Below are 18,867 nucleotides of genomic sequence, written 5' to 3'. Positions count from 1 at the left end.
TCCCGATTTTTTTTCTTTCCAAAAATGTCAGAGTAACAAAAAATTGGAGAAGGCTATTATTGCAGCTACTGCAACATCGGTTACCCACTATGGAGCGCTAAATTAACATAAACTCAAATAACTGAAGATATCTTCAATTATTTGAAGATATCAAATGAATTAATGTGCACTTCAATTCAATTATTGCTCTCATCAATTGAATTAATGCATGCATCAATTGATTTAATGAGAGCAATAATTGATTTAATGTGCACATTAATTCAATTAATACTCTTTTCAATTCAATTCATGAGAGCATCAATTGAATTAATGAGAGCAATAATAGATTTGATGCGCGCATTAATTCAGTTATTGCTCTCTTCAATTCTATTGATGAGAGCATGAATTTCGTAGAAATATTGCTCGCAATAATTAATTTCGAGCTCGGTATAAATAATTTGATGATCTCTTTAATTCAATTGAAGATATCTTTAATTATTTACAACGCTTTTGTATAAGGAATTAATGCGCACATCAATTCTTTTAAAGAGAGCAACAATTCAATTAAAGAGATCATTAATTCATTTGTGGATATGTTGAATTGAAGATATCTTTTAATTATATAGTTGCTCTCTCTAAAAGAATTATTGCTCTCTTCAAATGAATTAAAAAAGATATCATTTGTTGCTCTCATCAATTGATTTAATGCACACATTATATCAATTATTGCTCTCTTCAATTGAATTGTAGCACGCATCAATTCAATTGTTGATATCATTAATTCATTTGAAGAGAGCAATAATTCAATTAAAGTGCACATCAATTCAGCTGAAGCATTATCATCAATTCAATTAATATGCGCAATAATTCAGAATTGAAGATATCATTAATTATTTGAAGAGATCTTTAATGCATCAAATGAATTGATGATATCTTCAATTATTTGAGTTTATGTTAATTTGGCGCTCCATAACCCATGGGTGCTCCTAATCGATTCTCTCCATCATCACATTGAGGGAGCGTGCATGGACTCAAAACCGTGGTTTACTACGATGCTACTACAAATGTACTGCATTTCTTCAAACCCGAATCAAGATTTTGATCGGCCCTCCACTACGTCACTAATTAAACTAGTAGGTATTGTTTTTTACAAAAAAAAAAACCCAGATGTCTCCCCTTCAAACTTTGATTGTCCAATAACCGGGGCAACAATAATGAGTGCAAGCGTAAGAGGCAATAACAACGGCTTGCATCAATATTACACCTAAGAATGGTGTATTGATGTTAAAGGGTTAACAAGTTACTTAAATGAACACATTTTTTAATCATTTCTTGGTCATAAAACAGCCCGATGAAAGTCAATTACTTTATTATTTTGGTAAAGTGACATGAAATCTATATCTATTTGTTATATTAGTTATGAAATCATCAAGTTTTTTTTAAACATGACATTGAATGAAGAAATGGGTAAAGGTCAAAAATTTTGGTACAGTACATCTTGTCTTTTAAAATGTCTGCTTTCCGTGTTGTAAGTTTGAAATCCTAATGTCAAAGAGTTCTCAGGTTATAGTCTTGACTATACTTTGATGTAAAAGTGACCTTGAATGAAGAAATGGGCCAAGGTCAAAGATTTTGGTGCAGTGCACCTTGTATCTATGTCCTTGCCACGTTCCAAGTTTGAAATCGTAATGGCAAAGGGTTCTCAGCTATTAACCTGGACTATATGTTGACGTAAAAGATTTACCTTAACTTTATAAGTGGATCAAGGTCAAAAGTGTTGGGGGTGAGCACCCCTCCTCCATACCATCCCCTTATTTTCCAAGTTTGAAGTCTTAAAGTCAAAGGGTTCTCTAGTTAGGGCCTGGACAAAATTTGGTTGAAGAAGAAAAAGAAAAATGACAATAAAGTGCACCGCCATGGCACATGATACGCCCGTCACATATTGTTAACAGTATAGATTGTACCCATTAAAACATTTTTTTTTTATATCAACTTAATTAAATGTCACAGTGACCTTAAAGTAGGATGCGACACACCTTCTACCTAAGATGCATTAGTTGACCAATTTTGGTGATTCTAGGTCTAATAGTTTTCAAGTTATGAGCCGGACAAGTTTTTGCCATACATGGCCGTATCTTCTTAATGAAAAGTCACAGTGACCTGGTTTTAATGTGCGACACACCTTCTACCCAAGATGTATCTACAGACAAAGTTTGATGATTCTAGGCCTTGTAGTATTTAAGTTACGGGTCGGACACGAAAAAGCTAACAGACGGACGGACAGACGGATATCTTCTTAATGAAAAGTCACAGTGACCTGGTTTTAATGTGCGACACACCTTCTACCCAAGATGTATCTACAGACAAAGTTTGATGATTCTAGGCCTTGTAGTATTAAGTTACAGGTCGGACACGAAAAAGCTAACAGACGGACGGACATGATCGCCATACCATAATACGTCCCATCTTAAGACGGGCGTATAAAAACAATATGTCTCCCCTTTGAAGGGGAGACATAATGACTACATGTATATCAAGTGCCTTGAACTCTTGTACACAATTTCAAATAAAAAGCAAACACTTGGAATTCATTTTATTTCAAATGTTTAAGGTTACAATAATCACTGATTTTAATAAATATACAAATTCTTTGATTAATGCTATTTTTCTTTCAATTTTCACACAATAAAACAAAATGACATTGAAACAATCAAGTACCTAATATGATACTAAATAATATTAGCAGTTGAATAAAAAACATTAAGCAAATACAATTACTGCTACCGTTGCATTCACAATATGAAACATGGAGTGTAATCACTACACGGAGTGTTTTCTGGAATGGCTAAGTAACACTGAAACAACAACTAAATCATTCACTTGATGCCGATTAAAAAAAAAATTTCGTGGTAACTGATACAGTTGATGCAAAATAAAACTCCAGAAAATCTATTAATAAAAGATCATTTGTTTATAATGTGCTGTATGTTCCTAATTAACCACAAGGATTTGAGATACATATATACAGTTTGTACCAATTTCTTGCAAAAGGTCAAAATTTATTTAGTTTTGCTACAATAAGTTAGTGAAATTCACGTTTCTACCACTATTGATTGAGTTTAAATGGGCTATAACCAAAGCTTAGTCCCTGAGGCAGGCTGAACAACCTGGTCACTATGAAGTGCTTTAGTGTACTTATGTAACCAGCGTCAATATACCATCTGTTGTATTTGGTCAATTGTAAGTACATATGTGAAAAAGCTGGGCTTCCACACAATCTCAGTCTATATGACTGAAATAATTAAGTTCTGACAAAGTAACAATGGTTTCAATTTTAACATGCATTACAACTGGATCACTGAATGAAATCAACACAATAATGATTTAGAATACATACCGGTGTGTATTAGGAATGGTATGCAAGTAAAACAAAAAGAATATGTAACAGTTAATCTGGTTTGATTTAAACTGCACCCTGCAATATGATGTCATCACATTGTCCGAGGTAATACCAAACAGTTTAAACATTGAAAATTCTAATAACAATACATCGTTTCTCTCGATTGTAAGCACATTCCTATAAAATTTCTGGTTTTTTGCGTTCATTGCTTTCCTTGTAATTAAAGTATATAACATATTAACCCTGTTGTTACCAAGACAAGTACAGAACATATACACATTCTAAACATTGATTTACCCCTATGTAAGATAAGTATGTTAATCTATTATGTATTTTTGTTTTTTAAGTCATAAAGAGGCTGAACTACATATCATCTTGCTTCAAGTATGAGTATATATTCACATTTCTATATCATTTTATTGAGATCTAGAATTCCACAGGGTCAAATACCCAAGTATACTAGTAAAACAAAAAAAACATGTCGATTATTTCTCACACACTCTAAATAACATGATTTGTGTATTATTTTAAATGAATCATCATAAGATTTCTAAATGCTGTCAATACGGAAAAAATGATAATGTAATGCACAGAGCTCCAGAAGGTTCCTGTGAAACAGGTATATATACGGATACACAAGTTTATTTTCTCAACCTCTTTTATGGTCCTCGAATCTCAAGCAATCTTATACATGTATGTATAACAATAACGTTACTTTTTGGCTGTCACATCACAGATATTGTATATAAAGCCTTATTTTTGTTGCAATTTAATTTTGGTGTTAAATATGAATCTGTTAAAGTAACATTACATATGTATCAACCTATCTATAAGAAAATGTGAAAAGAAACTGGAGCGAATATAAAACTGCCTGCAGTATCTATATGAACATGTGGGTTATCAAAAGTTTGTCAAAAATTGGACATACATCATTTGAACTGGCTGTAAATTCTCTCGCACCCTATCTACCAGAAACTCTTTCTCCTCATCCTCCGATGATGACAAAGGTTAATTTTGTAATTGTCAACTACAGGTATCTGATGTTGACAGGCATTTTTTGTGAAAATGTGTTGCCTGCACAATAACTAAATTCAGTGAACTGTTAATTCATAAAACCTTTCATTATTCACTTTGGTGAGAAAAGGATATGCATGTAATATAGATGCACGTGAAGGCAAAAGACTGTCAAAATTTACCATGATTTGTTTAGTAATCTGCGTGCTGTTTATGAAAATGAGGTATTAGAAAATACAACAAAAAAAATGTCTGTCATTCTACTGTAGCTCTACTGGTTAGGTCTTACAGACCACCCATCTTGCATTTCCACATTTTTTTTTTTAAATCCCTGTATGTTTTTCTGGGAATTAGTTTACATATGGTTACCTGTATTCATCTATATTTAAAGTCAAACATTCCCTTTACAGAAAAGATCGTAGACATACAATAAAAGTAGAAGAAAACTTTCTCATTTTCATCAAGGATATTCATGTACACATGCACTAGTCTGGAGGACTGGGACCAAACCCCACGCAATATTTGACAAAAATTGGCTGGATATGATCGGGTCATGACGTAACTAAACTTGAATCCACACAACATGGTGATGCTTCAATATCATTATAACTAACATGGTCTTGCTGTTCTGAAGATTTTTTCCCTCTCTTCATGTATTATGTAATATTTGATCCTTGTTTCTCACCCCACCTTATCCCCAAGTCTGTAATTTGAAGAACAAAATTGGGAATTGGAATTATTGCATATTTACCTAATATGATTTTCATAATTTGAACAAACTTGAATCTGCCCTACCTGGGGATGATTGCATACCAGTATGACTTATCATGGCCCTGTAGTTCTTGAAAAGATTTTAAAGGGACTGATTCACGATTTTCCCCAAAATTTTGTTTTTCACTTTTGATGATCAGAATCCACTGTCTAATGTGTTTAAAAGATTTCACACAAAAATTAAGGTTATACATTATCACAGAAGCTCATTTTAGAGAGTTCATTGTTTGTTTTGTAAACAAAGATTGCGGTATGTTTTTGTTTACGAAATTTTTAAAAGAAATGGTTATCGATCTAAGTTGATTATATCTTTCACATTTCAAGCATTCTTCGGGTAAAATGTGTCATCTAAAAGTTAAAATTTGTGACTATGCAAAATTTTGATGCTTTATATTACAAAATTAACATTTCACTGGTGTGTTTGTATACATGAAAAGACTCGAGTCTTTGTTTACATAACACAGATTTAAAGCTAAAATATTCCTTTTATTTTTGCATTCAGAAGGTCAAAATGTTGGCTGTCAACATTAAATGAGTTATATTCTTAATGTTTCACATAAAAAATAAAAAATATTTCGTTCAAAAATCGTGAACCAGTCCCTTTAAAAACCATTTCCCATATATTGAAATTTAAATCTTTTTTTATCTCAAATTGGGCCCACCCTACATACCTTCCAGAGCCATGATTTGTTCATGAGAAAATTTTAAAGACTTCTTACTACATGTATGTTCCTATGTACAACTTTTATCCCCTACTGTGGCCCAACCCGACCCTTAAGGCCACAAATTGAACAAATCTGAAACTGCACTTCTTGCGTATTAATGTAACTAACCATGACACTGTTGCTATTGAGAAAGAGATTATAACAGTTTTTCCTCAAAACATTGTTCACTTATTGTGGCCACATTCTGCCCCCAGTGGCCATGATTGGAACAAACAAATCTAAACTACCAGGGGCTGCTTACTTATTCATATAACTAATCATGATCCTCTTAGTGGTTCTTAATAAGAAGAGTTTTCAATGCCCCCCCCCCCTCCCCCCCTATTTTTGGCCTTTTTTGATTATCTCCCCTTCCAAGGGGATATGGCCCTTCGTTTGAACAAACTTGAATTCCTACACCCAAGGATACTCTGTACGAAGTTGGTTGAAAATTGGCCAGGTGGTTCTGAAGATGAACTTGTGAAAAGTTTTTGATGCCAATGACATACAAGTAACGTTCGATCAGAAAAAGCTCACTTGAACCTTTGGCTCAGGTGAGCTAACAAGAGCTGTAGAAGTATTAGAATTTTGTTAATGAAATGATCTGATAAATTGCAGCCATAGGAATGAAAATTTAATATATATGATTTCAGTATGTAATTTTATGCAGTCTCAATATGGACAAAGTCTCACTGGATTCAGACCAAAATTGTAGCAATTTGAAATTTGAATGATTTTTTAACTCAGTAATTTATTTTTGGTAACAGCAACCATATTGTTCATTGAAATTAAATACCTACGGACAGAATTACATATCCCTACACAGTTTTCATGTGTACAATGTCTTCTTGAAAAAAAAAAACTGAAGGGGGGGGGGGTTTAAAAAAAAAAGGACACCTTATCATTGCATACAAGCTCCTTCGGTCAGTCTTCAATCAATATTGGGAAGGTCTATGACATCATATTTTTGCATGGATGAAATGTATTTATGTGTTCATAATTAGTACATGTATAATGAAGGTATCTTTACAGTTTCCTCTAAAATGAGATAAATGTAAGAATGAGTCAAGACTTGCATAACCAACATCATGTGCATATGGCAGAATACAAAACAGTTTTTGTGCCAATATTTCAGTCCTCCACCCCATTACACATTACATGTATAGAGAATTATTCAAATTTCTACCTGCTGGTGACTATCAACAGACCAAAATTCTCTTTTTTTAGTATACTCTGCAGACAACACATTAAACAAACACTACATGCCATTCTGATTCCGTCAACAAAGTACATGTATACATTTAAATACAATTCACCTGATGTAATTTAAAGCAATAAATTATGGGCATGGTATAAAAAAGTTCAACGTGATTCAAACAAATTCCACTAACTTGACATCAAAACAGGTAACAAACAGTTAACAATATGGTACTCTAACACATATATATGTATAAACATTAACAAGTTCTGATAAAAAAAAATGCTGGTATACTCTGGTAAATGCTCACATAAAATGATAGTGAAGTATATAATAAAGCTATGTGAAAAGTCAGTAAAATCACAATCAATAATTCATTATATCAAAATCATATCATATTCTTAATACTAATGAAAAATACCAAACAAAACAAGCTTTACCTTGACCTCATGAAAGTACAAGACCTCCATAGGTCACATCGCTCACCTGAGTCATCTTGATCATACACAGATGGGACTCATATGTTTGGAACATTATAATAATGATGCAACATTTTTGGAACAGGATCTCCCACAAGCCTACCCCCCCCCCCCCTCCCAAAGAAAGAAAAGAAATCCATAACCCACTCAATGATCTGCAAAAAACTGATGAAAATACTGAATTGTTGGTCAATGACATCTCTGGCCACAGGTAAAATATACTAAAAAGTGAGCAATGCTTGGTTATTTGAAGTTCTTCTAAAAAAATATTTCTCATACTAGGAGAACATAAGACAAGATGGGTGTAAATGTATCCCTCTTGTGCAAGGTTTTTAGGAAAAAGTAATTACTTGCAGACATTAAACTGAGAAAATGATATATCTTGGCCAATTGTATAGCCTCATTGTTGATGAGGTGTGTGTTTTAAAGAACCTCTGATTATTTATTGCCCCTTGCAGTGGCCTCATCCTTTGCATAGTGGAGAGGGTGTGTGGCAAAAGCAGAAGTAAAATGCATATTACATGAAAATGCATCAATATCATTGAGCCACATTAAATAGCCATGTTGTTCCTCACAAGATTTCAAAGATCTTTACCTAAATATTCCAGTTGGCCCCACCCCAATAACAGGGGTCATGGTTTGAATAAATTTGATTCTACACTTCATCAGAATGCTTACATAGTCACCCGACTAAAGGTAGTCTTAAGGTTCTTGAGAAGGAGAATATTAAATATTTGATAGATATTTAAGAAATAAATTTCATTTTTGAAAATACATGAGGGCTTGAACTGAGATGTTTTACACCAGCATACTTCATGATGTGTGTTTATAGCGCTTCACGAAAAGTATGCCAGTGTAAAGCATTGCAGTTCATACCCTCATATTTTTTTTTAGAAATGAAATTTAATGCTTAGCAATTAATTGATATGACAAGTTGCATCTTTGTGGCTTAATTAAAAGATTTCTATACATTTTCCATAATTACATGTAAAACTTTAAATCCTCATCATGAACCCACCCTGGCACTGGCCCTGATGGTTTGAACAAACTTGCATCTTTCCTATACATCAAACTTTAATGCAAATTTTAGCTTTCTAGTTTTTGGGGAGTTTTATTTTCTCCTTATTTCTCCATTATTTCCACCATGGAAAGGGAAATGATTTTTCATTTGACGAAAATTGAATTCCCTTAACCAAAAGATAATGCATGCTGCCAGGTTTGGTTGAAATTGGCTCAAAAGTTCTTATTAAGAAGAATGCAAAAAGATAACAAGGACTGACAGATGATGGACAAGTTCGGATCAGAATAGCTTACTTGAGCCTTTAACCCAGGTGAGCTTACAACTCTTTTGACCATCTATTCCCTTTCTGAGAGTAAGGCCTACTACTGAATGTGTCTTTTAGACCTGTGATATTTATATTTTGTGTTTATCGCTAAATCATCAGATTAGTATGCTAATTCATGCCCGTCGCCAAAACATAAATATCATACTAGTACACATATCAACATAGCACCGCACTGAAAGCACGAATTCATTGACCAATAGACTGAGACATACCACTGCACTGAATATGAGTAGGGATACAGTATCTACTCACATGAGACAAAATAAACTTCTGACTACTTCGTATTGATGGTATTTCTTGAATGTACAGTGATAGATGCAAAAAATATGCATGTACAATACATGTACTCTAAATTTGGCATGCAATGTCTCATATAACAGACAGTTTTATATCAACTCTCTGACATTACAATATGTACTACAATACAACTTACTCGGAGATCATTCCACATGTGAAATATAAAAACATAGAGCTCCTATTACTAGGCCTTGAAAATAACTTAAGACATTCAAACAGGTCCTCATTTCTCTTAATACTTTATAGTGACTTGCATGTAATTTTCGCTTTCCTATCAAAACTTATTTTTTAAATATGAAATTTACCATGTGAATGGGCATATGCAAATTCTTGTACACACATTTAATTATCATGCACTTCTTAATTCTAAAATTTGTACAATTACTAATAAAATAAAAAAAATATCTAGCACATTAATTTTTGATTTCTTAAATATTCAATTGCAAGTAAAAGAAATATGTAACATACAAAATAAATATATACCCAAGTATCACTGATCAAAATTACAGCAATTTTCCTCATCAAGCTACAATACTTTAAGACTAGAATATTAATCATTAAGATAAAAATGTTTGACTGACCATTCAAACTTTGAGGAGAGACCTGCCTTTTCATTCAAATATTTCATAAGGAAGATTCAATCCTCCATAATCTATATACAAAATAAATGAATCACACGTGAAAAGGCTTGCAGTAATTGGAAGATCAATGCACTTGATGTAGCAGGTGGCTGCTTACTACACTGTAAGAGGTCTGGGAAAAGACAACACGTACATTTTGGCCAGTAGTGTGACTCAGACACACTGTTTACACAGAGCCGTCTGTCCTTTTATATAGTTTCGGCACGGACAGTAGCGACGAAAATTATTTTTTTTGCCCACACAGCTGAATAATAATTCCTCCCGCTGGATGGAACACTCCATGGTGTTTGGGTCATAACCCGGGTAGAAAATGTCTGCCACATAGTCCTCTTGACTACATTCCACTTCAGCTTGCTTTAAGGAACGAGCTGAATTTATCTGTGGGAAATGACTAGGTTCACAAATTAGACCTGGAAAAATGAAAGATTATTAATTACTACATGTATTTCTGTGCAACATCTTTTAAGGATTACAAACACAATTCCTTTCTTCAATAAGAATTTGTATCCATAAGTTGCCATATATTACTAATATTTACTTTCTGAATATATGTGCAGGTTTCTGCACAAAGTTCAAAATTTCAAATTAGGTTCATCATCCTTAAAATGAACTTACTTGCCATTACACATGTAACAAACACATTCTCATCATATTCTGACGATTACCTATCTACCAAATCAAACTTTTTTTGTGAAAACAACTGATCAAAAATCATGTCATCCTCACAATCTAGCTTTTACTGTTGATTGTACCTTTATCCCAACATGCATCTTTACATGACTGGCCTTCTGATCCCATTACATAAGATAAGGCCGATTCTGGAGGCCATTTAGCCTCCTGTTTCTGGAACTGACACCATTTCTGATGTTCGATGTAGGAATTCATTCTTTGAAGCATGCCCTCTTCAGTGAACTCATACGGCATGTGTGGTTTGAACTGAAACAATCATTTACCCTTCATACAAAACTACTGTTACATAATCTATAATCAAATCCACAAAATAAAAGATCATGTCAAACAAAAGATCAATTGATAATATGTTTTCTTGTCATTGTAGATAAAAAGATCACATATTTATTTTGTACAGTGTATATTTGTGAACTAATTAACTGCATATCTGAGAGCACTTCTATATACCTAAAGACATATTTTTTCCCCATTTCATATCTTATTATGTTTGTTTGAGTGAGATGAATAAAAACATAAATGAAGATAAGAAAATAAAGGCACTAGCCCTATAAAGCCAAAAAACATTAAAAAAAAATGTACTGGGCTAATAAAACATGGTAATCAGCAAGTGAAAATTTCAATGAATTTATTTTCTTTTCCATTATGAATCTGACTAAAGCAGATGAAAAAGTCAAAGATAGCTATACTACATGACACAATTTTGATAACCAGTCCAGGTATTTTCTTTGTATTGTCATTCAGAAAATGGACTAGTAAAATCAGATTTGGACCTAAGACAGCAATTTGAGATTAATAGAATCCTTCACTAGTACGAGTGTGGGATAGGGAGACTCCACCGAGGGGACAAGATTTGCTGTCTAGTGATGAGGTTTGCAGAGTCCTAAACAGTAAATCTTGTTCCAGATGTGGAATTTCCCTATCCCACATAATTAAATAATGAAGGATTATTTTTCTCACATACCCACAGTTTGGTGCATAAATCTAAGGGCTTCAAGAAAATTTAAATTATCAAAATCCTCATTTGAACTTCAATACAAAAACTAATTAATAGACAATCCAAAAGAGCAAACCCGAAAAGGGTTTACACCGTAAGAGTAAACTAAAAAAAAAACCAAGGCTGTCCACCAGAAAGCTATAACAAATTGAAATTTAAAGAAAACAATCCAAAATATTTTACTTCACATTGTCACTAAAATTCTCACACAATAACCAGTGTGAGACCGACATTACCCATGTGAAACAGCCATGCGAGATTTTTCTTTCTCACATATATATATGATATATATATATTATTACTACAGTAACTTGATCCGAAGAGCCGGATCACGTCGAGTTGACAGGCGCGGATCATCAGATCACACGAGATGTGAAGCATCGAGTTTGATCTGATGATCCACGCCTGTCAACAAGACGTGATCCAACTCTTCGGATCAAGTTACTGTAGTAATGATAAATTTATTATATACCCCCTATGCATTTTAAATCCACATTTATATGATACTAAATGTATTCCAAATTATCAAAAATACAGACATACAGTGAAATTATGTTTTGTTTATGCAGTTTTGCTTGTGACGCGGCCAATATTTTAAGCAAAAAACGTTGCATTGATGCATTGTGACGTTATCAGTTTCAGAGGATACTGATATGGAATCAGAAAACCACAGGGTGGTGATCCGGAAAACCGGATCACACGCTGTGAAATCCACAGTATCAAAGAACGATACATTGATGGGTGTATAATAAATATACATATATGGTATATCCAAGAGTCTGTGTTTACCTAACTATCTATTTTGTATTGCTTATAGGAGTTACGAGATTGACCACTCTTAGTTATCTTCACCTTTCATCATCACAAGTGTAAGACTGACATTATTCAAAAATATGTTCATTTCAATGAAACTGTATGGAGTGTTCTTTATTTTTTAACTTACCTCTTTGTTGAAAAGAATTTTATCCATGGTGTGCATGACTTCCTTTTGATCATTGATATTGACTGTGTACACAAATGGTTCACCAATAAACAGTTCTGCATATGGGTGTTGACTTGTGAGCTAAAAAATTGGATACCATTTTCATCATTAGATCTAGCAATTTCAAGTGTTCTGAATGTTTCCCTTTCAACTTGTGTTTGTAGCAACTGCAGTAATCCACAAGTTAAAGGGTATGATACATATATTGTCCACTTTCATAGATTTATCCTACAATATACCTAAATTCAAAAATATTTTTCACTATCTATGCATCTGCAGGAAAAATTAATTCTGAAATTCCCCATTTGCATTCAGGTGTCTTCATGTGAAGCAAGGGCTGATAGCTTTTCTGAAGTGAAGAAGAGAATGAGCTGGAAAATCTTAACAAGTGGACTATAGGCCTTAACACTCACTTGAGTATCGCACACACAAACCTCACAGGTATAATAGAAGTGTTGCATGTAGGTAAATAATATCATGTTATATGTATGGCTTATATCACCAATTGGATAAACTATAGCTTTATTCAACAACATACAGTTGTATATGAGTAGCAATGGTTGTTGCATACATGTAAAAACATAACATATCTGTGCAAAAAGGAAAATTTGTGTCAGACATAGAGCAAATATAAAATTCAGAAGTAATTAATAAAATAGAACACCTATAATTGTATGATTTTATATTTACTTCATCCAACTTATCAAAACAATGTATATCTTCATTCTTCAAAGCCTCAATTCATAGACATGTACCATTTCCACTTATTAGATAAAGCAAACATGACATTATACTATATAGATATCCAATAAATATATACATATCAAAAGTTTCTATAATGTCCTATATCATAAAAATATTACCCAAATGCCCTGGACAAACAAACAAAACAAAACTATGTATCCTAGAGTTCTACTTTCTTGTCAATAAACAAGTCAGAACAACTAGAGATAAGCTGATGATGCTTTCTTCAATGTTATTATTCTTTAGTGTGGCATTTTTATTTCGTTGTGTGTTGTCAAATAAACCACAACATATTCTTAAAAGTTTCCAAGCAAAATCATGGTGAAATGTTAAAATCATTTGAATTTGACATTATTTCATTGTAGAGACACACTGTCTGGTTATATTCAATCTAGTGTGCCTAATATGGTAGAAATTTGGTCCACTAGTAGATATATTTGAAAAATAGCTGAAAATGTTTAAAAGTAGACAAGCAACTAGAAAACTGAAATAGGGCTGTTATAAAAAAGTGACAGCAGTACTCGATATAGTAATGTTCAGAATAAAATATAGCATAATTATTAGAAGTTGATATGGAAAACAACTGAGATGTATATGTTTGAATTATACTTATATTTAAAGATATATCTCAAGGGAAAATATAATTATAAATAGAGTACTGAATTGTTGATGTACTTTTTGGTGCAAATAATACATAGTTCAATACATCTTACATTAGAACCTACCTCCTGATTGCTGCTGGGTATATCCAAATTTAAAATTCCTATACCAATTCCGACAATTAAATGGACATACATACTGAGATACAAAATGATAAGATTTTTAGTTATCTTTTTTGTATGTTCAGCTCCTTCTGCATTGAATTTGAAATTGTAATGATGAAAACTGTTTGAGTTTACAGTGACAGACAAAAACTGACTGACAAAGCAATTGGTATTTCTGTGCAGAAAATATCATAGTGTTTGGAGTTGTTGCTTCAAGCAAAAATGTTGATGGAGAATGTGATTCCTATTGGGTTCCCCCAATTCATACAGAGCCCTAATGATAGACAAACACAGATAGTACTACATTTAATAGTATACTCTGGTACTGAATACTGTAGTACATTTTGTATTTTGTACACATCCATTTAAGAACTGTCTAAAGTAACATTACCTCTGATGGTTAATTAATCATAGGAGTCTGCCAGTCTCATTAAAACCAGACCTTCAATCTCGCTCCCTCCCTTTGTCTATGTCCACTCATTCAACGAGCAGACAAAGAAAATAAAAAGGGGGGGGGGGGGCGGCGAGATTGAAGGTCTGGTTTAAGGTAATCAGATTGAGGAGTTTGCATGAGGGTAACCAGATTATTCATTTTATTTCCATGTAAGTTTCTGTTGTGTCAAGTCAAACATTTCAGAAACATATTTATTTATACATGTAATTATAATCATCATTTTATTTCTTCATCAGATTTAGAACTAAACATCATTATATCTTAAAGCATACATTTTTTTTGTATCTATTTTCCAATGAGGTAGAGGAGAGTTTCCCAAAATTTGTTAATTTCTAAATATCATTTTAGTCTCGAAAAAGTTTTCTCTTATAAGACGCTCACCTCTCTGGCTGTTGGCTTGCCTTTGAAGAATGGTGTATTTTTACTACTATGAGGTACAGAAAATTTGGGATTGATAAAAATGGCACCATTTGCTATGGCCTCCAGAGGAGCAGGGCCCTCATAGGGAAATCCCAAGCCCACAAAAACCTGAAATAAGAAAATGCTCACATAAAAAAGTACTAACATAGGGAAACCCCATGCCCACAAAAACCTGAAATAAGAAAATGCTCACATAAAAAAGTACTAACATAGGGAAACCCCATGCCCTTAAAAACCTGAAATAAGAAAATGCTAACATCAAAAAGTACTAACATACGGAAACCCCAAGCCCACAAAAACCTGAAATAAGGAAATGCTCACATTAACAAGTAGTAACAAGAATACGTTAGTAAATTACAATGACTCCTGCTTGGCTATTGTTTGAAAAGGCAATTATTGAGAAAAGACCATGATATAGAGCCTAATGAAAGTTTCCTGATGAAAAGAAAATCTACTTCTTTCCTCTGTCACACAATGGGATCTTTACAAGGGTTCATGAGGAGTTGTGATGACAACAGAAATAACACGAGGCCCATGGGCCACATCGCTCACCTGAGTAACCTTGGCCCCTATTTAAAGACTTTCCCTATATATTCACATGTAAAACTTTGATCCCTATTGTGGCCCCATCCTACCCCCGGGTGCCATTATTTTAACAAACTTCAATCTGCACTATGTCAGGAAGCTTTCATGTAAATCTGTACTTTCCTGGCCCAGTGGTTCTTGAGAAGAAGACTTTGAAGGATTTTCCCTACATGATTTTAACAAACTTGAATCTGCACAATGTCAGGAATAAGCTTTCATGTAAATGTAAACTTCTTTGGCCCAATGGTTCTTGAGAAGAAGATGTCCCTAATCATGGCCCCATCCTACCCCCGAGGGCCATGATTTTAAAAAACTTGAATCTGCACTATGTCAGAAAGATTTCATGTAATTTTGTACTTTCCTAGCCCAGTGGTTCTTAGAAGATTTTTAATGATTTTCCCTATATATTGGTAGGTAAAACTTTGATCCCCTATTGTGGCCCCATCCTACCCCTAGGGGCCATGATTTTAATAAACTTGAATCTGCACTATATCAGGAAGCTTTCATGTAAATTTCAGCTCTTCTGGCCTAGTGGTTCTTCAGAAGATTTTTAAAGATTTTCCCTTTTTAAATGACCCTACCTTATTTTTGCATTTTTGTGATTATCTCCCCTTTGAAGGGGGTATGGCCCTTCATTTGAACATACTTGAAAGCCCTTCACCCAAGGATGTTATTTTGCCAAGTTTGGTTGAAATTGGCCCAGTGGTTCTGGAGAAGTTGAAAATGTAAAAAGTTGACAGACAACAAGCAATCAGAAAAGCTTTCATGTAAATTTTAGCTCTAAATTCTAAAGATATTTAGTGTATTAATTAATACTATAATATAGGAAAAAATCCATAATTTAACAAGAGGCCCATGGGCCACATCGCTCACCTGAGTCACCTTGGCCCATATCTGAAGACTTTCCATATATATTTGCATGTAAAACCTTAGTCCCTATTATGGCCCAAACTACCCTTTGCAAACTTGAATCTACACTATGTCAGAAAGCTTTCATGTAAATGTCAACTTCTTTGGCCCAATGGTTCTTGAAAAGAAGATTTTTAAAGCTTTTTCCTATATTTGTATGTAAAACTTTGACCCCCCCCCCAACTTGTGGCCCCATCCTACCCCCCGGGCCCCGGGGGCCATGATTTGAACAAACTTGAATCTGCACTATATCAGAGAGTTTTCTTGTAAATATCAGCTTTTCTGACTCAGTGGTTATTGAGAAAAAGTTTTTCCCTATATATTTGTATGTAAAACTTTGATCCCCTATTGTGGCCCCATCCAACCCCCGGGGGCCATAATTTGAACAAACTTGAATCTGCATTATGTCAGAAAGTTTTCATGTAAAAATCAGCTTTTCTGGCTCAGCAGTTCTTGAGAAGAAGATTTTTCCTATATATTTGTATGTAAAACTTTGATCCCCCCTTGTGGCCCCATCCAACCCCCGGGGGCCATGATTTGAACAAACTTGAATCTGAACTATGTCAGAAAGTTTCCATGTAAAAATCAGCTTTTCTGGCTCAGTGGTTCTTGAGAAGAAGATTTTTAAAGATTTTTCCTATATATTTGTATGTAAAACTTTGATCCCCCCTTGTGGCCCCATCCTACCACCGGGGGCCATGATTTGAACAAACTTGAATCTGCAATATGTCAGGAAGCTTTCAGGTAAATTTCAGCTCTTCTGGCCCAGTGGTTCTTGAGAAGAAGATTTTTAAATGACCCCACCCTATTTTTGCATTTTTGTGATTATCTCCCCTTTGAAAGGGAAATGGCCCTTCATTTGAACAAACTTGAAAGCTCTTCACCCAAAGATGCTTTTGGCCAAGTTTGGTTGAAATTGGCCCAGTGGTTCTGGAGAAGAAGTCGAAAATGTGAAAAGTTTAACAGACAAGACGGACAGACAGACAGACGACGGACAAAAAGCGATCAGAAAAGCTCACTTGAGCTTTCAGCTCAGGTGAGCTATAAAAAATTATTTTATAACTGATGTTAGGGATACTTACAATTCCCTTGCCTGCTGTATACATATTTGGCTATTTTTTTTGTAGATAAGCATTTTCACAGGAATTTCATATATTGAATTCACTAAAGCATTTTTCTTTGTTAAAAATTCTCAGACAATTCTTATCAAGTCTTTTAGTGATAAAGTTGTGATTTACAAAATTTTAAAACTCATGAAAATAAGATTATAGTGTTTTCAACCCATTTTAGAAGAAAATAAATCTAAGCGAAATATTTTCAGAATACACTTCAAAGAAACGACTCTTTCAGCTGATATAAAATCCTTGGATTTTGCAGATCTAATTTTCTTCTTCTTAAATAATATCTGTACATAGTTCTGATCTGCTAATGAACTTCTTTAGACTTTATAACATCCTGGCATCATGAAATTTACAATTTTGGTAAAAGGCTACCTGTTTCTTCTATTAATTTAGTTTCAATTTAGTATTCATAGCATTAAAGAAGATGTTATCTAATGTCTTACACATAAACACTATATGCCAAGTTTGGCCCTGCCCTGGAGTCAGAACCTCTACCATGGGCATCATGAAATTTACAATTTTGGTAGAGGCCTAGCTTGCTGTTCTATATGACTATGCATTTAGTTTTTCTTACAGATATATGATTGTAAAAACAAAACATAGATGATGGATGACGACAGACCCAGACCAGTTGCAATAGGTCACCTGGGTCACCCATGTGACCTGCACCTCTTCTGGGACTGACCCTCAATCTTTGTGATTGTATGACATATATTTATACATTACTGGATGACATGAAATTCAATTTCTGTTTTAATATACCATATGTAAGGTTTACCTTGGATTTTCTTAGAAGTACATGAAAATCTTCAGGCTTTTGCAGGCCATGATTTATGACAAAGCTGGGTACAAAAGACTGTCTATTTTTGGCCTTTTCATCCACATACACCGTACCATGAACTTCCAGGCTTCTTTTGATTGTTTCCAAGTAATCTATTTTGCCCTGTAATATATTTTTACACATGCTGTAAAACAGAAATAACTTATAAAGACAGTGAAAAAGTTGTGATCATATTTGTATATGTGTGTGTGTTTACATGTTAGTATGTAATGAATACATAAGTTCATACACTAAGCTAAAAATTTTATCAGCATTCTTTGTCTTGCATAGACACAGCAATGGATAATAAAACATTGAATACAAGATTCATTTATATATATAGCCTATAAATCTAATGATATTGCAAAACATTCAAATAAATAGATAATATAAATAGGTAGAAAAATACCCACACTTGCTCACATAAAACACACATCTCACAAAACAAAGAGAATATATTCATCTAGTTTCTTTTTCATCAGAAGTGTAATGAATTGCTTGGGATTACACATGTACACAACTACAACTGTGTACATGTGTAACCAAGCAATTCATTAT

The 18,867-nt window shown here is 33.7% G+C and overlaps 1 protein-coding gene across 5 annotated transcripts in view; it reads right to left on the bottom strand.

The window, feature by feature from the left end:
• Positions 1 to 2,557: 2,557 nt before the first annotated feature.
• LOC125678948 (alpha-1,6-mannosylglycoprotein 6-beta-N-acetylglucosaminyltransferase A-like) overlaps positions 2,558 to 18,867 on the bottom strand; it is a 69,517-nt gene continuing 53,207 nt past the window's right edge. For all 5 annotated transcript variants that reach the window (XM_048917771.2, XM_048917772.2, XM_048917773.2 and 2 more), the window contains 5 exons: positions 18,268 to 18,432; positions 14,836 to 14,982; positions 12,454 to 12,573; positions 10,579 to 10,762; positions 2,558 to 10,236 (listed from right to left, as the gene is read on the bottom strand). In XM_048917771.2, the coding sequence (XP_048773728.2) occupies positions 9,980 to 10,236; positions 10,579 to 10,762; positions 12,454 to 12,573; positions 14,836 to 14,982; positions 18,268 to 18,432 (873 nt within the window). In that variant the 3' untranslated portion in view covers positions 2,558 to 9,979. The remainder of the gene's footprint in view (positions 10,237 to 10,578; positions 10,763 to 12,453; positions 12,574 to 14,835; positions 14,983 to 18,267; positions 18,433 to 18,867) is intronic.

The sequence above is a fragment of the Ostrea edulis genome, chromosome 2 (genome assembly GCF_947568905.1).
Source record: "Ostrea edulis chromosome 2, xbOstEdul1.1, whole genome shotgun sequence".
Lineage (NCBI taxonomy): Eukaryota > Metazoa > Mollusca > Bivalvia > Ostreida > Ostreidae > Ostrea > Ostrea edulis.
Note: the sequence above shows the minus strand (reverse complement) of the source record. Positions and strands in the feature narration are given on the sequence as shown.